We start from the raw sequence: 27,181 nt of genomic DNA, 5'->3' as shown, positions 1-27,181 counted from the left end.
ACTAGAGGGCTTACTGACAGACACGACTGAGAATAAAAGATCAAAACCCTAGAGTTCTTACGATTTTAATTTAAAATAATGTTTTTAAAAGAGAGACTAAAACACATTTCACAACACCAAGGGCTGATTTTTTTACTTCCACATCAAAACATCAAGTAATCTGATGAGTGTATCATTTGCTATATAAAGAACAGTGCACAACTAGCTCTCTGGGGGCTTTTGAGGAGGACCAATGCAGGAAAGTAGAGTTTAACAGAACCCATTCATTTGTAGAAGAGCCGCAGGAGGGAGGAAGAGAGTGCAAGGAAGAAATGGAGTTTCCCCGCAGTGTTACAACTCCTTTAGATTTGGTCTAGCTGGTCTTCCAGTTTTCAACAGAAACCCCTCTGTTCCAAAAAAGCGGGATTTCCCATTTTACTGCAAGGTTCAATTACTATGGCTAATGAACTGTAAATAAGGTGGTCGGTCATCTGATCATGACTGACATGAGTTATTAGGTACACGTTAAGAATCAGATACACCCAAACATAAAGTAAAAGAGAATTAAGTGCAGTCATTCAAAAAGTGTTTGTTTTGTTCTTTGGGCAATTGGGAGTGTGAAAAAATAAAATTAAAATGGCACAAGAGTTAAGAAAGAACTACATGAAACAAGATTGTAAAAAAGGAACAAACTGACTACCTTTGAGATTAGCATAATTTATTTATCTGATAGGTTCCACTAACTTTAACTCTTCTTCTCTGTAAATAAATGTTATGTCACCTGCCCGGGTCACATGGAATTCAAAAATATTTTGTGAAGAATATGAACTATAACTTCCCCAAAAAAATGAAGTATGAAAAAAACTGCAAATAGAGACTAAAGTCTGCTAAATGTTGGGACCAGCAGTTAGCGTAATGGCTATGCTGCTGAACTCCCATGTAGTTGACTGTGGTTGAAGTCACGGATCCAGTGGCTTATACTCACACCAGGCGCATGCGCGTGTGTGCCCAAGATCCCGGAGAGAATGGAGGAGAAGGGTTTGTGACGTGGCCATCTCCTCTGGGAGGTTATTTCTCGCTTTCTGTCTCTCTGTCTCTGTCTTTCTGGCGAGCGCACATGCCCTATAATGAACACCTCTAAAAAAATAAAGTCTGCTAAATGTCTCTTTTCTGTAAATGCCCTTGATATTTCTATATTCATGTGGCATAATTTTTCAAGAAGCTTCTTCAAGAACAAGGCTTGTTCAAAGACTGTGATTTGTTTTCCGCAGTAACACATCATGGTAAAGTGAACTAGATGACTTTCCCATCCTCAGTCTTGATTTGTAGCTCCAAATACTCATGGAATGCGATAACCCATACGCTCCCCACTCATCAGGATGACGTGCTTTCTACTTTCAGTAGGTTGAAGTGCAGGGTATGATTTATTATTACCCTTACTCATGGTACCTAGAAGAAAAGTAAATAGTAGAGCAGCAATTGGGTTGACAGCATCAAAAAAGAAGGGGGGCTCGTGGAGGAAAACACAGCATCCTCAAGGGACAGACGTTCTCTCTCTCTCTCTACCTCTCTCTCTCTCTCTCTCACACACACACACACACACACACACAGAAAAATGTAGAACTATTTACTTTACTGACATAGAACAGATGACAGAACAGGAATAAAGCATCTACAAAAGGGAGAGAAGAGATAATGAGAGGACTCATATAGCAAAATAAGAGAGACTATCTCCTGGGAGGCTTCTGAGGAAGGCCAAGGCAAGAAATAGAACCCATTCTCTTGTAAAGGGACCTGTGGGATGTAAGGAAGTGGGATTTTATACCAAGATTCAATTAACAATTAAACGTAAAAAAAGGTGTTCATGTGATGTCTTGCCAGGTCCACTGGATATAAAATCAAACACACTCAAAGAGTGTTTTCTTTTTTTAAATTACTTTATTTATTTATTTGTTTTTAATTTGACCAGAGAGAGACAGAATGAGAGTGAGAACAGAAAGAGAGAGAGAGAGAGAAAGCAAGCCACCAGGACTGGGACTTGAACCTTGGTCAGCCATGTGGGAGTCCAACACCCCTAACCACCATGCCACCTGCCGGCCACACACATTCAAAGAGTGTTTAAAAAGATTGTTTTAATTTTTTATCTTCTTCTGGGGGAAAGAAAGGATAAAAATATTACAAATTGAATTGGTCAATCACTGAGTTCCTTGACTTAGGCTCTCTCACTCACTAGCCCCCTCCTGTAATATCAACATAAAAGCCAACATAACATACTTTTTTAAGAAAGAATTATTATATTTAACTTTTTTATTTACTTATTTTTAAAATTGACCAGAGAGAGACAGAGTCAGAGACAGAGACATACAGAGAGAGAGAGAGAAAGAGAGAAAGCAAGCTGCCAGGTTCAGGTCTTGAACCATGGTTGGCCATATGGGAGTCCACGGCCCTTAACCACCATGCCACCTGCCAGCCCCCCAACATAACTTACTTACTTACTTTCTTTCTTTCTTCCTATCTATCTGTTTACTTATTTATTTATTTTTCACATGAGTTTTGCCAGAGAAAGACAGAGAGAGAGAGGGAGAAGGAGAGGGAGGGTGGGTGAGAAAGCAAGTCACCATGTCCAAGACTTGAATCATGGTCGGCCATGTGAGAATTCTAGTGCCTTAACCACCAGGCCACATGCTGGTCCCCCAACATAACTTTCTTAACATCCCAGCTCCATCTATGCCAATGACCCTCAACTTAAGAATTTCTTGGCTTATAGGAACTACAATAGAAATTTAAGGCTACAGAAAAATAAGAAAGAAATTTAACACTACATATAACTTTTCTGCATGCCCTTCAAACTGAAAATCTACCTGTTTCTTTGGAGAGAAGTAGTTTAAAAATATAACACTTGCTTAGAAAGAAAAAAATCCCTGCAGCTCGAAGGGAGTCATAATTAGCTCTAGCATGGAATGCATTGTAGATGATCTTCTCTGCTTTTTTTTTAAAATGTGCTGAAATGGAATTATAATTATCTTCCCAGTAAAAGAATTTTCTCCTAATGATCCATCAACAAATATAGGAAAAGGGAAGAGCTGCTCTATTTCACATCAAAATGAAAGCCACTTCAATCACATTACTCACCTATACGAAATGTCTATTTTTAATTATAATTTAGCAGGATGTTAAATTTATTAATCAATAAATGCAAACTTCACTGCTAAACTTACGGCAGATAGGTAACAATAGATCAACATAACCTAACACCTACTGCCAAATAAGTGACTTTAATCAATTATCTTCAGCACTTAAAAAAGTCCTGAAATGCTTACTTTAATTTCAACTTGCTCTTCCATTTCTTTAGTTTTTATTGTAGTGTATTCCTTTTCAAGCCTAAGAAGAAAAAGAAAAGAGTTAAAGGTATGTATCCATACTTTTAATAAATTATAAAATGTTTAAAAATATAGTAATATAAAATATAATTTCTTTAGTTTTTCCCAGCTTCCATCTTGATACTTAGTGTGAGAAAAATCATTTGAATAGTTATATGGATTCTTACAAAATTATCACCTCGTAAATGACAAAAATAAAAACAATAAAAAAATAAAGTTTATAAAGTGAAATATACAAAGCACCTAATATAGAACTAAGTTTGCAGATTCTATTCAGCCCTAAGCTTACAAAAGAATCTTCTATCTTTTCCCATCAAATTAAAACACATCTGTACAGTTCAACTGGTGCTAACAACAACAAAAACCCATGATACTGACATTACCTTAAAAGTTTTTGAGGGAAATGGGACAACTCTTCCTTACAGAAAAATTTTAATTAAAAAATATAGAAGATATGAGATAAATAGAAAAACCATCATTAGATGGGTTGGACTCATAGCCAGATTACACATGGCTGACCACAGTCTGAATCCCAGCTCCAGTGGCCTGACAAACATACACGTGTGTATATACCCTATGTCCCAACAGGATGGAGAAAACTAGAAAAAGGGACTGTGGTGTGACTCTGAATCATTAGTGGTGAGTGGGAGGGGAGTTCTTCTCTCTCTCTCTCTATAGCAAGCATAAATGCTCTCTGGCAAGTTGGGGGGATAAAAACACAATAATAACTGCCACCGACAAGAACCACAATAGATGCTAACATTAATGTGTCAAATATTTAGTAAGTACTAAGGAAAAATAATAAATTTACAGTACAGAATCCTGGCACCCAATACTTTAGTTGATTGATCAAGGTTAACATCACCAGTAATTCATACTGACATCATGCATCCCTGTTAAGATATATTAAGAAGGACACATCACCTTGACTATATCCCTTCCAATAATGTGTATCCTCAGGACCAGCAGATGGCATAGTGGTTACGTTGCTGGACTCTCACATAGTCAATCACGGTTTGAGTCCCAAACCCAGCAGCTTGAAACTCACTCTGGTGCACATGCAGGCATGCCCAAAATCCCAAGAGAAGACTGGAGGAAAAGGGACTGCAGCATGGCTATCCTCCCTGGGGGGGTGATTTCTCACTTTCTGTCTCTCTCTGTCTGACGAGCACATGTGCCCTATAGCAAAAATGTCTCTAAAAAAAAAAAAAAAAGTGTATCCTCAATCTAATTTGAAGAAAACATCAAACCAACCCAAATTCAGGAACAATCTATAAAATAGCTGACTATTTCTCTTCAGAAGGTTCAGGTTATAAAAATCAAGGTAAGTATATAAAGAGCTGTCACTACCTGGAAGACAGTAAGACAAGACAAATAAATGCAATGTACCTTTTTTAAAAAAAGAATTATTTAATTTTTATTTATCATTACTATTCCTTTTCATTTTGCTACAGGGCACGCAGGCTCACCAGAGAGACACCCAGAGTTAGAAAGAGAGAGAGCAAACCATCAGATCTGAGAGAAAGCAAGTCACCAGCACCTCAACCACTTCTCCACCTGCAGCCCTGCAATGTACTTTTGTACAACTCTATTGTAAGTTTAAATTATCTATTTTTTTAAAATTTTTACCATCATGCCACCACCACGCCCCAATAACTTAATTTTTTACAATTAAGAAAATTTTATTTATTATTTTTAAAATTTTTTCTATAGGGCATGTGTGAGAGAAAGAAAGAGAGAAAGCAAGCCACCAGGTCCAGGACTTGAACTGTGATCGGCCATGTGGGAGTCCAGTGCCTTAACCACCACACCACCTGCTGGTCCCCTAAACTTAATTTGTAAAGAACAGTTTTACATTTACAAAAATGTTGGGAAGATTGTACCAAGTTTTTATGTACCCTGTTATCCCAGTTTCTCCTACTGCTAATGTGTTACATTATTATGGTATAATCTTAGAATTAATGAACCATTATTAATACATTAATGTTATCTAAAGTCCACATTTTATTCAAGTTTCCTTAGTTTTTACCTAATACCCTATATTTCTAATCTAGGATATCATATCTTGGATATCTCCTTAGGCTCCTGACAGTGATGGTTTTTCAGACCTTCCTTTGTTTTGATGCCCTCAACAGCTTGGAGTACTGGTCAAGTTTTTGTAGAATGTCTCTCAAAAGGAATCCGTCTCATGTTTTTGTAATGAAGAGTTAAGAGGGCTTTGGGAGGAAAACCACAGAGGTTTGTACCATTTCCATCACATCATATTAAGGGACTAACTACCAAGAGGGCATTCCTACTGATGCTGCCCTTGATCACCAGGTTGAGAGCGTGCTTGTTAGGTTTCCCTATGCAAAGTTACTGTTCTCCATTTACTGATAGTGTTGGTAGGCCTTCATTATGGCTTGTTTTAATTTAAACCTAAAAAGACTGAGTATATTCTATCAGTCTAAAAACAGGATCAGTAGTAATTATCCTCTCTACTGACAGTTTCATTATTCAGTCTTCTCTACACATTACCAAAGTGGTCTTTTTAAAATGTTGATGGGGGTGGAGGGAGTGACAGTGATGCGGTGATAAACATGACACACAGTGAGACTGACCCACGTGGGAAGCTCCTCGTTCCTGTCTGGAGATCTCTCTGAGAACACCAAGCACACACACGCTCATGATCTTGGACTGGCTGATGTCTAGAGGTAGACTGTGGTGTCTGGAACATATTGGGGATGCTGGCTTTTTTTTCACTTTCTCTCATCCATGGAAAAACTAAATGAATAAACTTTAAAAATTAAATTAAAAAGGAATAAAATGTTGATTTGGGAGCCAGATGGTGGTGCAGCAATAAAACATACACTCTGCAAGTCAAACATACACTTTCCATGTGGAAAGTTCCCATTTCAAAACCTAAGGCTTCTGTGAGTATGCCAGGCACCTGCGTGTTCATGAGCTGGGCTGGGTGAAGCTGGGAATGAATCGTGGTGTTGGGTTTCTGCTGGGAATACTGTCTGTCTCTCTGTCTGTCTTGTCTCTCTTGCTCATGAAGCAAAAAGAAAATAAACAAAAATGTTGATTTGGATCATGCCACTCCTGGAGTTACTCTCAGTGGCTCCCATTACCCTTTACAAGACTAAATTTTAAAAGCTTCAAAAAAGTAATCAAAGCTCCTGGGAGAAATGCTAAGCAGGAAAAAGGAATGTATTAGATGGGCCTGGAACATGTTGTTGCCCAACGGGAAGGAAATTCTTAAAGAAAAATGGGAACATGTCAAAAGGACATCCCACCCATGCTGGGGGGTTTCCACTGGGTCAATCAGGACATGATAGTAATGGATGATAACTCACTGAGTAAAATAAGAATCCACTAATTCACACTTACATGAATAAGTAAATAAATAAGGGGGAAGAGAATGCCAACTATTAAATAAAGAATGAGAGAAAGAGAAAAAATCGTAAATGGATGTAAAACTGGTAAGGGAAATTTGGGTAAAGGAAGAAGATAATACATAATCTCAAGATACCTTTGTAATTAATAAGTATTTTCCCTTTGACAAAGGGAAAAATAGTAACTGCATAGTAGTGAAACTTGGCAGATACCCCTTAATCAAGAAATCAAAGCTAACAGTGCCAAATTTAAGAGAAACCAATATCGTCTTATCTATTGTACAACGAATGGAAAAGAAGTATTCTTATTTGTATACCTACTAAAAAACATAATGAATCAAATCATGAAGAAACCTCAGAAAGTGTTAAACCTTGGGATTATCTACAAAATAAGTGGCCAATACATTTTTTTTTTTTTTGGAGAGATTTTCACTGTAGGGCGCGTGCGCTCGCCAGACAGACAGAGAGAGACATAGAGACAGAAATCGAGAAATCACCCCCCCAGGGGGGATGGTCACGCCGCAATCCCTTCTCCTCCATTCTCCTCTCGGGATCTTGGGCACGCACGCACACGCGCCCAGCGTGAGTTTTAAGCCACCGGGTCCGGGACACGAACCACGGTCGACTACGTGGGAATCCAGCGACATAGCCATTACGCTAACTGCTGGTTCCTGCCAATATATTCTTTAAATACGTCAAGGTCAAGAAACCCAAAGGGTGGGATCAGCAGATGGTGTAACAACTATGTCGCTGGACTCCTATGTAGTCGACCATGGTTCAGGTCCCGAATCCAGTGGCTTAAACTCACACTGGGCATGTGTGCATGGTGCCCAAGATCCCTAGAGAATAATGGAGAAGGGATTGCGGCATGGCCATATCCCCCCTGCAGGGTGATTTCTCGCGTTGTCTCTCTTTGTCTTTCTAGCAAGTGCACATGCCCTATAGCAAAATATTCTCTCAAAAAAAAAAATTTTATCACTTGTCCCAATAATATCTTTTATAGCTATCCCTCCCACTCAGAGTTTGGAGTCTACTCCAGGACTATGTATTGGATTTTCCTGTCATGTCAGTTTGATTTCCTTTAACCTGAGAGTTCCTTGGCCTTTGGATTTCTTTCTTTCTTTCTTTTTTTGGAGAGGTTTTTGCTATAGGGTGTGTGCGCTCACCAGAAAGACAGAGACAGAGACAGAGAGATAGAAAGTGAGAAATCACCCCCCACCCCAGGGGGGATGGCCACACCGCAATCACTTCTCCTCCATTCTCTTCTCGGGATCTTGGGCACGCACATGCACGCACGCACATGCTTAAACCTGGTGAGTTTAAACCAGGTCTGGGACTCGAACCACAGACGACTACATGGGAGTCCAGTGACGTAGTCATTACGCTATCTGCTGGTCCCACAAGTGATAAAATTTAAACATGCACTGTAAATTAAATAATACAACAGTATTATATCTATAACTTCCTTATTTTGATTCAATACTGGGTTAATTTTTTAAAATGTGGTTTTAGGAAGTATACATTCAAGTATTTAAGAATAAAAGGCCTATCTCCAAATATTAGGTCATTGGGAAAGTCAAATTTTTCTATTAAAAATGCATCATGACTTTCCCAACAACCCCAATAGATCTCCTCTATAATGGTTATAGATTTACACACACATGTGCACATGTTGCACTTACTTATTTATATGCGGAGAGAGGATAATAAAGCAAAGGAAAATAATTGGTGAATGTAGGTAGAGAGTACACAGGAGTTCCTTGTACTATATTTGTAACCTTTAAAAATAAGTTTAAAATTAACCAAAATAACTATTACAACAATCCAAAAAGACAAAAGCTTATGACTCATCTCTTATAAGTTTCATGTCTTGAGCCTTTGTACATACACTACTCTCTGACAAAATGCCTTCCTTCTCCACTGGCGGACCTCTACTTATCCTTCCAGAGCAAATGTGGCAAAATGTAAACAATTAGTGAATCTGTGTGGAGAGTATTTAAGAAGTCCTTGTACTATATTTGTTACTGTTTTATATGTTAAAAAGTAACCAAAATAAAAATTACAACCAAAGTCTTCTCTTGCAAGTTTCCCATCTGATAGGAACCTCTGAGCCTTTGTAATAAACTGCCTAACTGCTTTCGTTCTCTTTACCCGGCCAATCTCTCCTCGAGGGACAAAAAGCAGTTACTCTTTTAAACGCAAATCATATTACTTTTCTCAAAATTTTCTAGTTTGCACTCAGATTTAGAATAAAGTCTAGACCATGAGGAGGCCAATAATGCCCAACAGAACTGTTTTTAAAAAATTACTATTTTTAATTCCATTTATTATCATTTTTTAATTTGACCAGACAGAGACAGAGAAAAGAGAAAACAAGAAAGCAAGCCACCAGTCTGGGACTCCAACCTGGTCGGCCATGTGGGAGTCCAGCGCCTCTAACCACCACGCCACCTGCCGACCCCCAACAGAACTTTTAACAATAAAATGCTATTTGTGCTGTCCAATACAGGAGCCATTGGCCACATGTGAGTGATTTATAAGCACTGAAAATGTAGATAACTGGTGAAATGAATCTTTAAGCAGTGTTTAAGCTTTAAACACTTCTAGTTCCCCATCTTGCTTCTGATTTCATTTCCCCACACTCCTACTTGTCTGTCTACTCTAGTAACATTGGCTTTCTTGACAGTCCCTGAACACATGGATCACATTTTCCCCTCAGTCTTCAAATTTACTCTTCTCTCATCAGGGAACTCCCCACCCCACCCCCGCAATGACCATGGGGTTCCCGCTATCACTTCCTTCAGGAATCTGTTCAAATTACCTATTGGCCTGTGTGCCCTTCTTTGAATGCCCTTTCTAAAATAGTGTCCTTGGTCAGCAGGGATGGTACAGCAGTGACAAGGGGCTCTGCAACGCTGAAGCCACATGGGAAGGTCTTCAGTTCACATTCCAAGGTGTCTCTGCACACACCAGCCACGTGTGTACCTGTGGTGCTGGCTGGCTGCGGCTGGAGGTGGACTGCAGCACAGGGGCACTACTGGGGTACCTGGCTCTCTCTTTTATGCTACTGGGCACACACATTTGCCAGAGACAGGTAAAGGAGAGAGAGACAGAGAGCAGAAAAGTGGGAAGTCATCCCCCAGGGAGATGGCCATGCTCCAATCCCTTCTCCTTTCTCCACTTGGGATTTTGGATACATACATAGTATGTGTTTTGGGACATAAAATATAGTATTGGGACAAGCGATAATTTTTTTTTTTTTTGAGAGAATTTTTTTGCTATAGGGCATGTGCACTTGCTAGAAAGACAAAGAAAGAGAGACAACACAAGAAATCACCCTGCAGGGGGGATATGGCCATGCCGCAATCCCTTCTCCATTATCCTCTAGGGATCTTGGGCACCATGCACACATGCCCAGTGTGAGTTTAAGCCACTGGATTCGGGACCTGATTTTGGACACTTACATACATACTATGTGAGCGGTGTGTTTTTCAAGCTGCCGAGTCCAAAACCTGACCAGTTCAGTTGGCCATGTGGGATTCAGCAGCCTCAAACACCATACCATTCTCACTCTCAAGGAAAATACTAATAAACTTAAAAATTTAAGATTTATTTTATTTTATTTATTATTGTTTTAATTTGGCTAGAGACAGACAGAGAGAGAGGGGGAAAGTGAGAAAGCAAGTCACTCGAACCATGATCAACCATGTGGAGTCCAGCAATGTAATCATTACAACATCTGCTGATCCCAGGGGAAGAGAAATGTTAAAGGTAGTAAGCAGTAGTCCAACAAACCACTATTAAAAAGTATTATACCATTCTTGGTGCCAGCAGGTGGCAGGGTGGTTAAGGGCATTAGACTCCCACATGGCCAACTGCAGTTCGAGTCCTGGACTTGGCGGCTCGCTTTCTCACTTTCTCTCTCTCTCTCTGTCTCTCTCACTCTGTCCTTCTCTGGTCAAATTAAAATAAATGAATAAATAAAGTTAAGCAAAATCATTATTTTTTTTAAAAAAGTATTATGTCATCCCAAGATTAATTTTATCTTATTTTCAAACAATACCACCATCTAAAAAAATACAGTTTTGTGACCAGCAGTTAGTGTAATGGCTATGTCACTGGACTCCCATGTAGTCTATTGCAGTTTGAATCCTGGACCCGGTGGCTTAAATCACGCTGGATGCTTGTGCGTGGGTGCCCAAGATCCCGAGAAGAGAATGGAGGAGAAGGGATTGTGGCGTGGCCATCCCCCCTGGGGGGTGATTTCTTGCTTTCTGTCTCTCTGTCTCTCTCTGTCTTTCTGATGAACACATGCCCCAATAGCAAAAACCTCTTAAAAAAAAAATACAGTTTTAAAACCTAAGGAGGAAAAATATACTTACCTGTAGAATGTTTTCCCATTTCCACTGAATTTTCTATATGGTTTACCAAACCCCTATAATTAATAATGAACATTATACTTGCCCCCGAGGCAGTCACATATGCTCAAGACACTGTGCTTTTCAGGATGCGATCACATGGGAGGCCCGGGTTTGATTCTCAATCCAACCTAATGGAGGAGCTAAGAGGTGTAAGCCTAGCCTGAGTGACACAGGAGGGTCAGGCAGCAGCACTGCACACAAAGAGATGCTGTCGTAAAAATTATTTTAAAAAATAAAATACTTACTTTTTCATTTTTTTTGAGTTGTATTTCACTTGGTAAGCTGCTTGGATTAATTTGTCTGGACCACCATCAAACTGATGTGGAATGACCTTTTGAAAGTGCTAAGACACAATAAAGGAAAAACTTAAGAACTACTTAGTGCTGTTTGCTATTAACTAATTAACAGCAACATCTAAAGACATTCAAGAAATCGTGAACTGACGTACCTGTAACATTCCTTCCATGTCAAGTTGCATTAGTTCTGCCTGATTCATTTGAAGAAGCGCTAATCCTACCCGAAACACTATTTCTAAACCCTGAGGAAACATTAAATAAAGCCAAATTTGTATTACTCTTCCATCGACAAAAACTAATCATTCAAAATAGCACTAAGGCAAACATTTAGGGATTTAAACTAGGGAGCTGGCAAATATTTTCTGTGAAGAACCTGAGAGTATTGGGTCATCATGACACATTTTTGCATAGAAAAATACCTCATGATTTTCCGATGACCTGATATTACAGGCTTGGTGGGCCACATGGTCTCTGTCGTCACAACTATGCAACACTACTAGTGTAGCCCAAAAGCAGATATCAATAACACATAAACAGGAAGGGCTGTGTTCCCAAAAAACATTTAAACAAAGAGATAAGGACAGAGCTGGCACACAAACCAGTGTAAACAGGTATACAATTGGTTTGTCAATGGCAATCTAAACCAGTTTAGATAAGTAACACAAACTGATCTTCCCAAGATGTAATTAACAGCAATTAATACTGACTTCAGAAAACAGAACCCAAAAGGGGCCAGCAGGTGGCATAGTGGTTAAGGGTATTGGACTCCCACATGGCAGACCACAGATTGAGTCCTGGACCTGGTGGCTTGCATTCTCACTTTCCCTCCCTCCCTCTCTCCCTCCCTCCCTCCCTCTCTCTCTCTCACTCTGTCCCTCTCTGGTCAAATTAAAAAAATAAATAAATAAAGTTAAATAAAATAGTTCTTAAGAAAAAAAAAAAGAAAACTCAAAAGAAGACAACAATTCATTATATATGACACTGACAATTAAAAGGACAAACTGCAGGGAACTAGCAGTTAGCGTAACGGCTATGTCGCTGGACTCCCATGTAGTCGACCGCAGTTCACGTCCTGGACCCGGTGGCTTAAAACTCACGCCGGGCACATGTGCATGCATGCCCAAGATCCCGAGAGGAGAATGGAGGAGAAGGGATTACGGCGTGACCATCCCCCCGGGGGGTGATTTCTTGCTTTCTGTCTCTATGTCTCTCTGTCTGGCGAGTGCACACGCCCTATAGCGAAAATCTCTCAAAAAATAAAAAAAGGACAAACCGCAAATATGTTCACAGAGTAGAAGAAAATTATACTAATTATCTCTTATTTGAATAACAGTATTAACTGTAAGGAAAATTGTACCTCTGACTGTATCAGTCAGGAGATGATAAAGAGGTTAAGACTGTGGGCTCCAGAATTTTTGAGTCCTGATTACTATACCTATGTACTCTTAAATCCACAGATAAGCTACATAACCTTTATCTAAATCTCGGCTTCCTCATCAACCACCTAACAGATGGGGATATCTGAGTTTCTACCTGATAGGGTTGCTATATGGTTTAAATGAGATTACCTAGTAAGCAGTTTAGCATGGGTTTCCCTATTGTTCTCATCTCACTGCTCTAACTAACCCGATGACTGTTTTACTCAACTCTTGCCCCTAGTTTGCCCTATAACTCACCTCAGACATAAAGATGTCAAATATCCTTGTTGCAATTGGTAGTGGAAAAGTTGTAAGAAAGATAGTCAGAAACCAGGATGATGCATACATTGAGGTATGAAAACTCTGAGACTGAAAGTGTACAAAAAGCTCTGGAAGATGCTCCTAAAGAGAAAAAAACAATTAAACATCATAAAACTGAATATTTTAAATCAGATCATTATATATGCTAGATTAGCCTATACCAAACACAAAGAAAAGGATCAGGTATCATGTGTGTGCATGTGCGTGCATGTGTATGTATCTGTGTATGTGTGTAAAACATAAAAATTAAATCCAGAAAGGAAAAATATTTGAAAGGGATTTTTCCCTTGATTTTTACTCCACTCCTCTTCTCTCTACCATTATGCAGTCACTAGATAATCTGAGTGTTAAACAAAAAATGATGGAGATGTTACACAAAATTACAAAAAAAAGACTACAGGCGCAACTAGCAGATGAAGTAACAGTTACATCGCTGGACTCCCACATAGATGACCACGGTTCGAGTCTTGGACCCAGTGACTTAAAAAAAACTCATGCCAGGCGTGTTGTGCATGTGTGTCCAAAATCCCAAGAGGAGAATGGAGAAGAGAATGTGGTATAATCATCCCCTGAGGGGTGATTTCTTGCTTTCTGTCTCTCTGTTTCTCTCTGTGTCTCTGGCAAGTGCACAAACCCTATAGCAAAAATCTCTCCACAAACAGAAAGATTACAGGCTAGCAAAACAGAGATACAAAAAGAGAAAGGCAGGAGAGAGGACTGAAAGAAGCAGAAGAGACACTCCATGTAAACTGACCGCCATCTGCATCACAGTATCTTACCTATGGACTTAAGAGCTCAGGCTATGTAACAATGACAAAATGTAATATGACCTAATAAGGAAACTCCTGTGCTTAGGAAATAGGTTCATGGTATGTCTGGCACAAATACTTAAGATGTGAGTATGAAAACTGCAGTCAGGTTACAGATTGCGACCTACCTGCAGTCAGCCTCAAATTTAGATCTAGTTGTGGTTAACCAACCAACAAATTATCACGTGATTAAAAACTGATTTCCCCCCCAACTGCTCTAACATTTTTAATATTAAATTTGTTTAGTAGTCACTCGGATCAAGCTGAAAAAAAAAAAATAAAAAGGCAAAATGCCTTTTTGTCAACATTGCACTTTTACCTGTATCATGCATTCAAACTGGTACATACAAAGACCCAGTTCTGCCATGGTTGGTTTAAAAAGTTCACGAAGTCTATAATCTTGCATTAATTTAACAAAGACACAGAAAGCTTCTTCTTCTGGCATCTACATTAGGAGAAAAAGGCAATACAGGTTAAATTAGGTGATACACGGCCACATAATGCAATGTCAAAAGCAATGTACTAAGAATCAGAAGGTTCTAGTCTCTCCTTCTAACAACAAGAGAAGTTAGATAAATCTTAAAATCTCTGAAACTAATTGCCTTAACGTGCCTAATTTGTTAATTCAAGTAACAAATACTCATTGTGAGTCAGATATTTTTTTCTCTCTAGATATATATCAGTGAATAAAATAAATATAATCTCTACCCTAAAGGAGCTTGAACTTTGCAGTGAGAAGATAAAGAAAACACACCGAATAAATTAAGTAATATGCAGTGGTCAACTTCCTGTAATTTTAGGTTCAACCAACTACAGATTGAAAATATAAGAAAAAAATGGCTGTCGGTACTTAACATAGGCTTTTTTCCCTCATCATTAGTCCTTAAATAATAGAACATAACAACTATTTACATGGCATTTACATTGTAGCAGGTATTGTAAGTAATTTGGAGACAGTTGAAGGTATATGGGGGGACAGGGCATGGTGGTTGGCGTGCTAGTAGTCTCCCACATGCCTTACTGCAGTTTGAATCCTGGACCTGGAGGATGGCTTGTTTTCTCACTTTCCTTCTCTCTCTTTCTCATCAAATTTAATAATAATAATAATAATAATAAATAAAAAGTAAATATTGTTTTAGAAAGGTATATGGGAGGATATGGACAGGTTATAAGCAAATACATGCTGTTTAAGTAATTCAAGCATCTGCAAATTTTGGTATCTGTGATAGGACCTGGAACCAATCCCCAGTGGCGACTGAGGGATGACTATGTATGACAAGTGGTGATGAGTGCTGTGAAAATAAAGTACGGTAATAGGGAATGCTGAAGAGAAACACTGCTATTTACACAGGTCAGAGAAGGTCCCTTGATAAGGAAATGTGGGAACAGAATCCTGAAGAAACTAAGGGAGGATCTGAGGAAAGAACAGTCCTGGAATACAAGAGTACAAAGTCCCTGAGGCAGAATCATGCACTTGGAACACTCAAGGAACAGTAATTAGGGCACTACCTAATCAGATGTGATATTGGTTATGGAGGAGAAGTAATGGGATCTCAGGATCCCTAAATACATAGGGATCTAGAGACCACTGTAAGGATTTTGACTTTTAACTTACGTGAGATGGGAAGCCTTGTACAGATTCTGAGCATAAGTCATACAATGAAGTGTAAGTGTTAATAGAACTTGTGTGCTTTCAAATTATCTTTAATTGAGGTTTAAAGATACTAATTTCACTTGTCAATCACTAGGAAATTATATTAATAAGATAATAAACTTGAAAGTTCCGTGAAGAGATACAAAGATATTCAGCATATTTAGGCAAATTATTAAACCGCCTTTCTCAAAATAATAAAAATTGCTGACTCTCATTCACTCATATTATACAGGTTTCAAAAAGGAATATCCCAAAGGATCTCTAGGTATTATTCTTATTGGAGACTGTTGCTAATAACAATACATTTTCCCTAGCCTTGACACAGCCATGAACAGTAGCCACAAATTACTCTTGGTAAAATCAACATTTCCTTCCTTCCTCCCAAGATAGTCACAGTCTGCTTTTAAAACCATCTCTATCTTCTCTAGCTCTCCTTAGAGGCTGAAGCAATGCGGAAGAGACAGGAGTGACTTTAGTGTGCCGTCGCCACCAAGAGCCTCCTCAACAAGCCCAAGAGTGAGATGACTCCAGAGGAGCTGCAGAAGCGGGAGGAGGAGGAGGAATTTAACACGGGTCCACTCTCTGTGCTCACGCAGTCAGTCAAGAACAACACCCAAGTACTCATCAACTGCCGCAACAACAAGAAACTCCTGGGCCGAGGGAAGGCCTTCGACAGGCACTGCAACATGGCGCTGGAGAACGTGAAGGAGATGTGGACTGAGGTTCCCAAGAGTGGCAAAGGCAAGAAGAAGTTCAAGCCAGTCAACAAGGACCGCTACATCTCCAAGAAGTTTCTGCGTGGGGACTCGGTCATCGTGGTCCTGCAGAACCCACTCATCGCTGGCAAAGAGAGCCTTTTTCCCACTGTCAGAACACACTCTCTGTCCTACCAAGACCTGTCCTTTGTGATGGGAGTAATAAAATCTTCTTTTTCTAAAAAAAAAAAAAAAAAAAAAAAACCCATCCCTATTAATCCCATTGAGCCTGAGAGCCCCACCCAATATCCCAAAACTCTCATCCTATATGGTTCCTAATCTAATCTCATTTCCAGCCTTCTCTAAATCTTTTACATAGAACTTCCTGAAACCCATAATCTGCATCAACAAGATTTTCAATCCTTATCCTCAATCTCTTTTACAAATATTCCTTTCTTCCTTTAGTTGAAAGCTGGCTGTCCCCTAATATGGTTTTTTCTCCCATAGATAGCACTGGAGGCAACAGAAGTTAACAAGATATATGAACCTGGCTGAACCTGGTTGCCACTTTCATATCATTAACTTCCCCTTCTGTTTGAACACATGACAGCAGATATGTGTGTACACACCCTATAGCAAAATCTTAAATATAAAAATAACAGTACCCATTTCATAAGGTCCATCTGTTCCTGTTTTTGCAACATACACAAACTTCTGGGTCACCACCTACACACACACACACACATTTTCATGAAAACAGATTCTCTAGCCTACAAGATTTTTACTTCCTTTTCTCTAATGAGCTTGGTAAGCAGGTTGATTTACCTACGGTAGAATTTTGTCAGTTCTAATTGTAACAGAGAAAAACAAAGTAATTGTAAATTTAAGCAGGTAAAGGAATATAAGAAGGCATGAAGCACAGTGAGCACAGGAGAGAACTGAAAACAGAGAAAAAGTAGTGTAGTATAAATGAGTGGTGGGCATGCCAGGTCAAATAATTGTAGGATAGGATAGGGTAGGGTAGGGTAGGGTAGGGTACTAGCTTATACTAGCTCAGGATCTAGAGCCACACCAAGAGTTAAGTACCAGTTTCTCTAGATAATACCTATATGACTTTGGAGAAATTAACCTCTCTGTTGCTCAATTTCACCATCTATCAAATGGGTAAAATAACAGTACCTAAGGGCCAGCAGATGGCATGGTGGTTAAGGTGCTGGACTCCCACATGGCTGACTGTGGTTCAAGTCCCAGACCCACTGGCTTGGAAAGTATGCTGGGTACAGGTGCATACATGCCCAAAACCCCAAGAGAAGAATGGAGAAGTGACTGCAGTGTAGTCACCCCCCCACCACCACCCCGCGGAGAAGTGACTGCAGTGTAGTCACCCCCCCCACCACCACCCCGCCCAGAGGATTATTTCTCACTTTCTCTCTCTCTCTGTCTCTCACCAATGAGCGTACACATCCTATAGCAAAATCTTAAATATAAAAATAACAGTACCCATTTCATAAGGTTGCAATAAAGATGAGTATACATTAGTATTTATGACTATTTGACCTGGCATGCCTACCGCTCCTTTATACTACACTACCTTTCCTCTGTACTCAGTTCTCTCCTGCGCTCACTGTGCTTCATGGCTCCTTTTATTCATTTACCTGATTAAATTTACAGTTACTTTGTCTTTCTCTATTACAATTAGAACTGACAAAATTCTACCCTAGGTAAATCAACTCCATATCTACATCAAGGCAGCAGGAAGTGGTTAGAGAGAAACAAAAACAAAACATTTAACGATGCTGCCTGGTCTCACTCTGAAGTCAGGATAGTCTCCTTACTGCTACCTGTATACTTTATTTCCCTAATTCAATAACTCTCATTCCCCTAGAACATCATTTCAAACTTTCTTCTTGGTCCTCAATCTTCCAACACCCCTCCTCCCTACTCAGTTCTAAGCTAATGGCCTTGTTTGTTTCTTCGATATTTTAAAAACTGAAGCACTCAGAAGAGAAACTCCTCACTCTCATGCCGTCACCTCTATCAGCCTCCCTGACTGCATCTGTACTCAGTCTTACAGTCTCGGGTCTCTCCCTTTCACCTACTGGCCTGAGCCTTTACCCAGTTCCTGTCTCATAATTTCCACTGCTGGCTTAAAATCTCCACTTGGATGTTCCACATCTCAAACACACCCCCAATTTCCTACTTCGCCATTTCCTGTCCCAAACTTCTGCTCAAAAACCTGGAGAGGGTCATCGCCAATGCCTTTCTCTTTCACTCCACAGCTCATCTATCAACACATTATGTTGGCTCCATATTCAAAGGACCTCAAGAACCAACCACCGTGTACCACACAGACACCTTTTCCGAATCACCACAAAGAGAGCAGCCCACTGTCTGCATTACCACAAGAGCTTGCTCACTGGTCACTGTTGCTTCCCTTAAAGTTCTGTTCAATCAGTCCATTTTCCAGATAGCACAGAGCTGCCAGAGTGATCCTTTAAAGGCACGAATTAGATCATTTCACTCCACTGCTTAAAATACTCTCAAGGCTTGATATATCCTCAATAAAACCCTAAATTCTGCCAATGTCCTACATAGTGGGATCTCTTACACCTCTCCAACCTCAGCTTCTACCAGCTCCTTCCCTTTGTTACTTCTCCTCTCACCCAGTCCAGTTACTGTGGGAGTAAACCATTCACCCCCTCCCCCCCCACACACACCCCATTTTTGACTTGTTTTTTTGTTTGTTTGTTTTGCCTTGCAAGAATTCCTGCTCTTCAGGACATTAAAAAAAGAAAAGAAAAGAAAAGAAAAGAAAAGAAAAGAAGAGAAGAGAAGAGAAGAGAAGAGAAGAGAAAAAGGAAAGGAAAGAAAAAGTTTCATTCCTCCCCCCTCTACAGTAGCATTGATTTGGGAACTGAAGAAGGTTGTTTGTTTGTTTGTTTCAAGTCCTTATGGTAATATTGTAAAAAATAATAAGATAGGTGGTTTGATAAAAGATCATAGGAAAAAAAAAAAAAACTTACAATGGGCTCTTCTCAAAAAGACTGAAACACAATGGTGACAAATAAAAGAGTGTGACACTAAGTGACAACTATAACCATAAAGAACCACTACCCAGTTGTTTCACAGTAATTCCTATTAGAAAGAAATCAAGACGCTAAAGTCCTAGAGCAGTGTGCTGCTGCATACTTTCTCTGTGACACTGAGTGGACAGGAATTCATGTCTTTTGCAAAGGCCTAATGCAGACAATGTACCTGATCTTATAGGAGTACTAAGATGCATACAAAATACATATATCCTGGACTTTTAGCTATTTAAATTCAACATATACTATTATGATTTAGAAAATGGTTTGTCCCCCAAGGTTTCATGCCTGGAATTTGATGTCGGGAGGTGGTAAGCCAAGTGGGCAGTGACTGGATCATGGAAGCGGCAATTTCATGAACAGATTAATGACTTCTACAAGAACCGGTGAGTTCTAGTTCTCATGAAAAGGGGCCAGTTCTTATGAAAGCTGGTTGCTAAAAAAGCAGAATGAGCTGTCCACAGCCTGTTCTTTCTGCGTGCATCTGCCAACCTCTGTGCTTTCACTGGCCATTTTGTAGATCAGCCTGATGCTGGCCTATGCTTTTGGACTTTCCAGTCACCAGAACTGTGAGACAATAAGCTATTATTTCTCTATAAATTGGCCAGTCTCCAGTATTTCTGTGAGTAAAGAAATAATGGACTAAAAGATGAACTAACTTTGCAAATTTTATCAGACTCACTCTCTGGGTTGCCTTTCTAAACAAGTTGTGGGAGACAATACAGCATGAAGGATAAGAGCATAAACTTTAAAACAAAGAGGAGGTTTTTAATCTGTTCTGAGATTCATATCTCAAGAAAGGAAAAACTGCTTTTTAGATGCTGAACAGAAATGACTACTAACAGCTTATTTTGGAGCTAATATGAAAGTGAAAAGAATACAAAAATCACTAGAGTGATAAGGATGTTTGAGTGCAATAGTGAAAGACCTACCAATAATGATCAATTATAAATTAGGAAAACCATAATTTTTTAAACAAGTATACCTCAACACTAATAAATCTTGTTTAGTACTGTATTTTTATTTTTAAAGAAATCTGGCTGATTTTTTTTTTTTCATCTGAAAGGCAATGATAAATATATAACCTCCTTTTAACAATTTGGCATTACCTATCAAACACTGAAATGCATTCACATGCTAACTGAGCAATTCTACTTATAAGAATTTACTGTACAGGGAACCAGCAGTTAGCATAATGGCTATGTCGCTGGACTCCCACGCAGTCGACCGCGGTTCGCGTCCTGGACCCGGTGGCTTAAAACTCATGCCAGGCGCGTGTGCGTGCGTGCCCAAGATCCCAGAGGAGAATGGAGGAGAAGGGATTGCAGCATGACCATCCCCCCTGGGGGGTGATTTCTCGCTTTCTGTCTCTATGTCTCTCTCTGTCTGTCTGGCAAACGCACGCGCCCTATAGCGAAAAAAATAGAATTTACTGTACAGATGTAATCATTCATGTAGACAAAACTGTATACAAGGGACTCAAATAGTTTGTGAAAAATGGAAATAAATACAAGCTTACTTTGGTGCAAATAATGTTTGAATTTCATGCATTTTTCATTATATACATTCTTATTTTTACTATTTTTTTTTATACCTTCAGTCACTGTTTATCATTACAGTATACAAAATGAATTTTCCCAGCATGAATACCCAAAGATACTACCATACATGCTATCAACAAATAATTTTCATTTTTTTAAAGAATTATTTATTTATTTATTTCCAGCTGTTAGCATTATTATTATTTTTTTTTAATTTGACCGGAGAGAGAGAGAAAGGGAAAGGGAGAAAGCAAGCCACCAGGTCCAGGACTGGAACCACGGTCGACCATGTGGGAATCCAGTGCCTTTAACCACCACACCACCTGCTGTGTCCCACCATCTTTGTGTCTCTTAAATGCTTTGCTTCTTTCTTTTCCCCTTGAGTCCCTTTCTCTCACCCTCCCCCATTTCCCACCCTCCTCCCACACTGTCTCTATTATCCACAATTGCTCTCCATGATTTAGTATCTTCCAATCTTTCTGTTTATAGAATGCAGATGCTTGATATATATTGAATGGGGGCATACAATGCCTCTCTTTTATAGTCTGGCCTGCTTTGCTTAGCAGTGAATCTTCCGTATTCATTTACTTTCTATCAATGCCAGGGTCTTGTTATTTTCAAGGCTGACTACGATTTTAAAGCATATCTATGCCACACTTTTCCAATCCATACATCTGTCCATAGGCATCTAGGTTGGTTCCATGTCTTCGCAATTGGGAATAATGCCACATGTATAATTTATAACCTAATTTTCTTAGAAATGGACAAACATCCTATAAGCACTGGGGATACTATTATAAAAAAAAAGTAAAAATTAACCATTTTTATTAAAACTTAGTGCCTTTGATACCAGGTTTGTGCTACTCAGAAAAGAGGTGTGTGTATATGTTACTGAGAGCTATACTTTTTTTAAAAATTATTATCATTATTATTGGGTCATCAGAAAAATCATGATGCATTTTTGCACAGAAAAACATAGAAAAATACATAACAACCTAATATTATGTTTTAACTCGTTACAGGGCACATGCATTCATGAGAAAGAGAGAGAGAAGAAAAGTGAGAAAGCAAGCTGCCGGGTCCAGGATTCAAACTGTGGTTGGTCATGTGGGAGTCTAGCACCTTAATGTGGGAATGCCACCTGCTGGCCCACTGACAGCTATAGCTTTAAAACTAGGCAGAATGGCTGGAAAACTGAAGCAAAGCACAGGGAAACAGAACTTCTGACTCCTATTCTGCTTTTATCTATGACTATGTGTGATCTTGGGCAAGTCGTTGAACTTTATTACATGCTTCCCTTATGCTAAGCTTCTACATATATTGTCTCCTGTAACCCACACAATGAATCTGAAAGCAGAAAATAATATTTAATTAAGGTTGAGAGAACAAATATACCAGCCTAGTTTATATAGCTAATACAGAACTGAGATGCAAAAAGCCTGTATGACTCAAATATAGTTGTTGCCAAAGTTCCTTTTCAAGACTCAAAAAAGAATTGCTGAGATTAAATAGAGGAAGATTGGACTTTTAAAAGATTTTCAAGGCTAAGGAGTTAACACTATATTGGGGCCAATAGATGGCATAGCGGTTACATCACTGGACTCCCACATGGCCAACTGCAGTTTGAAGCCTGGACCCAGTGGTTTTACAACTACACTGGGCACGTGTGCGTGCATGCCCCAGATCCTGGGAGGAGAATGGAGAAGAGATTGTGGCATGGCCATCCCCTTGGGGCGTGATTTCTCACTTTTCCTCTGTCTGTCTGTCTGTCTGTCTGTTTCTCTCCAGCGAGTCTACGCCTAAAAATAAAAGTTAACACTATAGGACACTTTCCTCCAAAGTTTTGACTATCCTGTCCTTAAATTCTGAAAACAACTCATCCAAACCACTCTAAAATAAGTCACTGCCCGTGTTAATCCAAGAGGCAGTAAAAGTCCTACAGAGTATCACTATTTTAGAACATACAGCAAGATATGCATAACAGGCCCTTAGCTCTATGACAGACAAAATTTCTAAAGATGTTATACAACATAAATAAGATTTCCATACCAACATTTTAATCATATCCTCCTTGGTTGGGAAAAGATTACTCTTAATTAAATGTTGAAAAATAAGTTAAGATCTAAAACTAAATACAGCCTTAAATAGAATATTATGGTATAAATATATGCATTATCAAGTTGAAATTTCATTTGGTGGCAAGATATTATTATATCTCAACACTTTTAATATGAATATTTCTATTCACATTACGCAAAGGGAGCAATATCCAGTATCCACTTTTACTCAATAAAAACAATGATGATTTTTAATACTTCAATCCAACTTTAATAAAGAGCTTAATTGGACATTTAATACTTGTACTAACTTACCTGCATAAGCAACAATCCAACTATAAAAGCACTTCCTTGACAGTAACCAACCTCACGATCCACTAAAGAATATGCCTAAAAAGAAAAAAATATTGTTCAAAATACTTCAACATAGTATATTATACCTTCCTTTTCCAAAAATCTGATAGTGAGACAATAAAGAGACCTTTTCACTTAGAAAAGCTCTTGCTTGTTTGCTGTAAATGTTATCCTACAAAAATTTCAAAGGTAAGTGTTCTATTATATAGAATGTTCTTTTGACAATTTCCCAATTAGAAATTGTCAGTTCCAAAGGACAAGAAAATAAAGGAATTTGTACTCATGATAATAGAGCTTTAAAAATCAAGTAAAATTTAAATCTGATAAAGATAAAACTAGAGCAGGGTTAAGTAAGGCACAATTAAAATGGTTTAACAAGAAGTCAATATTCCACAGAAGTAGTTGGTAGAGAAAGAAACAATGGGAAAGGAAAAGGCAATGCTGAAGAAAAAAATTACAGGGGACCAGCAGTTGGCATAATGGCTATGTAGTCAACCGTGGTTCGAATCCCAGACCCGGTGGCTTTAACTCATATGTGTGTGTGTGCCCAAGATCCCGAGAGGAGAATGGAGGAGAAGGGATTACGGCATGGCTATCCCCCCAGGGGGCATGATTTCTCGCTTTCTGTCTCTCTGTCGAGCACACATACCCTATAGTAAAAACCTCTCAAAAGGAAAAAATTACAGTAGCCCACCTTTCAAGGGCTAAAAGCTCTTAATAGCCTGGTCATAGCAAGCAATAAAAACTTGTTGAATAGAGCCCAAGATGGCATTGTGGATAAGGTGCTAGATTCCCACAAGGCTAACCATGGTTCAAGTCCTGAACCTGGAGGCTTGTTTTCTCACTCTCCCTTGATCTCTCTTTCTCCCTCCTTCTCTGCCTTGTCCCATTAAAATAATAATAATAAATTAAATTAAATAAATAAGTTTTTTAAAAACCTGCTGACTGTATAAATGCAACCATGATGGAAAAAACCTGCATCCTAGATTTTAAACCTCACAGAAGGTGAATTATCCATTTTCATAGAGGATCTCTGGTATGCACTTTAAAGATTATTTCTGTCATCCAATACTTAATAATATGATGAATTTTATGACCAGTTGTTTAATCTGGACAAAAAAATGTAGCATCAGAATTAAAGAAAAAATTATGCTAAAGTCAATTTTACTACCAAAGTAACTGATTATTGTATGGTAGGAGTCTATGTTTCATCATGGGACATGTATAATTTCAACCTGCAGAAAATTTATTTCAGGGCTGGCATGTGGCATGGTGGTTAAAAGCACTGGATTCCCACATGGCTGACCGCAGTTCAAATCCCAGACCAGGCAGCTTGCTTTCTCACTTTCCCTTTCTCTGTCTCTATCTGGTCAAAATTAATAATAATAACAACAAATGGAATTAAAAAAATAATTCTTCAGAAAATTCACTTCATTTTTTAAAAATTCCAACAGGATGGGGAAATGGAGAAGGACTTTTGGCATGACTATGCCCCAGAGGGGAGTGTTTTCTCCCTATGTCTCTGGTGAGTGCAAATAACCTCTAGCATCATGATTGATTAATTAATTAAGTGAATAAATAGCACTTACCTTCATTACATTAAATAAAACCTCCTGTCCAAGGCTATCTTTTTCCTTAAAAAAATTGTGTTCAGGATAAGTTCTCGCAATGTCCCTTCGGATCAGTTTTTCACAAGGTGAGGTCATCTTCAGTAGTTCTGAATACTGATCCTTTATTGGCATACTTTGTGCACTGCATAAAAGTTGCCAAACTATTGCTCTAAAGTGGTGAGGTATCCCTTTACGAACAAGTTCCTAAAAATTAAAATAAATTACAAAATTAATTAAGTCGCCTACCCTACAAGCTGAAGAGTTATTTATTAGGGGTTTATGTACAATAAACAACTTTATCCAAATTTATAATTCACAAAGCTAATTTTATAGTAAGACTAAAGAACCTTTTTAACCAAGATTAAGATTTGGCCCTTGGCCAGCAGATGGCGTAGTGTTTGCAGGTTGGACTTTCACATGGCTGACCATGGTTCGAGTCCTGGACCTGGCAGCTTGCTTATTCACTCTCTTCCTCCCCTCTCTCTCTCATGAATTAAAAAATAATAAACTTAAAATAAATAATTAAAAAAAAAAAAGATTTGGCACTTGTGTGTATTCTGTTTTGATGAGGTGGGAGGGTCATAATGCCAGGATAAATTCTGGTCGTTATCACTAAAGGTGTGGCCTCTAGTGGTATGAAGGCCTTGATAACCTATGGAGCTATGAATGATGGTACAGTACCTATCACATTTCAAAGGGCTGTTGGAGGAAAATAAAAAAAATACTGATAATTCAAGGATGTAAGATGTCGTTACCTTCTTTCTAAATCTATAGTAAAATAAATTCACCTAGTTTGTACAATAAATTTCAGCTATATAGTTTCTACAATCACTGACAGCTATAAATCAAGCTTCTATGGGCACAAATAAATGAAAGCATATAAAACAGAACTCTTTATTATATATCTTGCTAATTAACGAAAATCTGTTTTCTTTTCTAATCTTCTATTAATCCATGCCTGATGTCCTTTGAGATAAGGAAAAACTTCAACAAAGAACACAAATACCTTAACTTGTTTTTCCTTCTTTTTACGTACATCTTCCCATTCATTAACAATCCTTCCCCAAAGAATCCAAGAATCTTCTTCAAGATGGCTGAGGTTGCTAGAGGCTGATGAACTTGACACAAGAGAGGAGCCACTGTTTCTTCTTGAACCATTGACAGATCTTAAAGACTTACTATCCGTCTCTAACAATCTAAAACATAATTTAAAAATTCTCAAGGTCTCATCTCACAGTAATACAGATAAAATACTCTTACATCATTACTATAACTTAGCCATTGTTTTAAATATGATTCAATAATGTGCATACTTTTAACATTATTGCTTGACATCAAGAAAACCTGCTGCATTTTTTCATCTATGCATAGGTGTTAAAAAATTTGAAACAGCAAATGATGCAAAATATTTTAATGCCTTTTTTTTTGGAGAGGTTTTTGCTATAGGGTACATGTGTTCGCCAGAAAAGACAGAGACAGAGAGACAGAAAGCAAGAAATCATCCCCCAGAGGGGATGGCCACATGGCAATCCCTTCTCCTCCATTCTCTTCTAGGGATCTTGGGCACACATGCACACGAGCCCAGCATGAGTTTAAGCCACCGGGTCCAGGACTCGAACCATGGTTGACTACATGAAGTCTAGCGATGCATCCATTACGCCATCTGCTGGTCCCTAAATATTTTAATGCTATAAGACCTGTTATAATTCCCTTCATCTCAACTGAAAATTCAAAATAGGGCAATCTGGTGAAAAAAGAGGCTCAGTGGGCTCCATAAAAAAAGAACCTATACTTTGAAGAGGTACAACAAATTCTAAGGCATAATTAATCCTATCACATTCACGCTGTGTCCGGGCCTTAAAAAGTAAAGTTGGAAACCACAGAAATTAGCCAAATTCCTTTTTTTCTCATTTTGCTCCATACATGTATAACTAATGCATCCAAACAAAAAGTTGGTTTGGGCCCAAGCTGTGTTTATGCATAACACTGAACTATTTACTAATATTAAAATTGACGATTTCAGGCTTATTTTATGTACATATATACTTTATAATTCTAAATTCTCTTGAAAAATTAAAAAATAAGGTAAAAGCAGGCCCATATTTCTATGCCATGACAATAAAGTGTAGCTGAGTAGGAGCTTCGTCCCTGAGATAAGGGATTTTAATCCACAAAGACTCCGT

General features: G+C 38.7%; 2 protein-coding genes across 9 annotated transcripts in view; one reads left to right on the top strand and one right to left on the bottom strand.

Annotated features, from left to right (window-relative positions):
* The window catches only part of EVI5 (ecotropic viral integration site 5), a 201,932-nt gene that overhangs the window by 120,505 nt on the left and 54,246 nt on the right, over positions 1-27,181 (bottom strand). For 7 of the 8 annotated variants that reach the window (XM_006140145.3, XM_027770450.1, XM_014586566.2 and 4 more), the window contains 8 exons: positions 26,005-26,194; positions 24,978-25,202; positions 23,350-23,424; positions 14,321-14,446; positions 13,130-13,273; positions 11,606-11,695; positions 11,403-11,500; positions 3,300-3,360 (listed from right to left, as the gene is read on the bottom strand). In XM_006140145.3, coding sequence (XP_006140207.1) covers positions 3,300-3,360; positions 11,403-11,500; positions 11,606-11,695; positions 13,130-13,273; positions 14,321-14,446; positions 23,350-23,424; positions 24,978-25,202; positions 26,005-26,194 — 1,009 coding nt within the window. Of the gene's footprint in view, positions 1-1,099; positions 1,429-3,299; positions 3,361-11,402; positions 11,501-11,605; positions 11,696-13,129; positions 13,274-14,320; positions 14,447-23,349; positions 23,425-24,977; positions 25,203-26,004; positions 26,195-27,181 lie in introns of those variants that run through there. The other variant, XM_014586571.2, reaches the window with a different exon arrangement.
* On the top strand, positions 16,141-16,905 carry LOC102468772 (small nuclear ribonucleoprotein Sm D2). Its single transcript, XM_006140179.2, has 2 exons — positions 16,141-16,521; positions 16,858-16,905. The coding sequence occupies exons 1-2, from the start codon at positions 16,177-16,179 to the stop codon at positions 16,903-16,905; spliced, it is 393 nt and encodes a 130-aa protein (XP_006140241.1). The 5' UTR covers positions 16,141-16,176.

Source organism: Tupaia chinensis, unplaced genomic scaffold, assembly GCF_000334495.1.
Source record: "Tupaia chinensis unplaced genomic scaffold, TupChi_1.0 Scaffold000023_1, whole genome shotgun sequence".
Taxonomy (NCBI): Eukaryota; Metazoa; Chordata; class Mammalia; order Scandentia; family Tupaiidae; genus Tupaia; species Tupaia belangeri.
The sequence above is the reverse complement of the archived record's forward strand: the minus strand, read 5'-3'. Positions and strand labels throughout refer to the sequence as shown.

Coding starts and splice junctions, on each gene's coding strand:
- LOC102468772 (XM_006140179.2), top strand. CDS start 16,177: ATGACTCCAGAGGAGCTGCAGAAGCGGGAGGAGGAGGAGGAATTTAAC. Junction 16,522..16,857: donor AAGAGAGCCTTTTTCCCACT/GTCAGAACACAC, acceptor TTTCTCCCATAG/ATAGCACTGGAGGCAACAGA.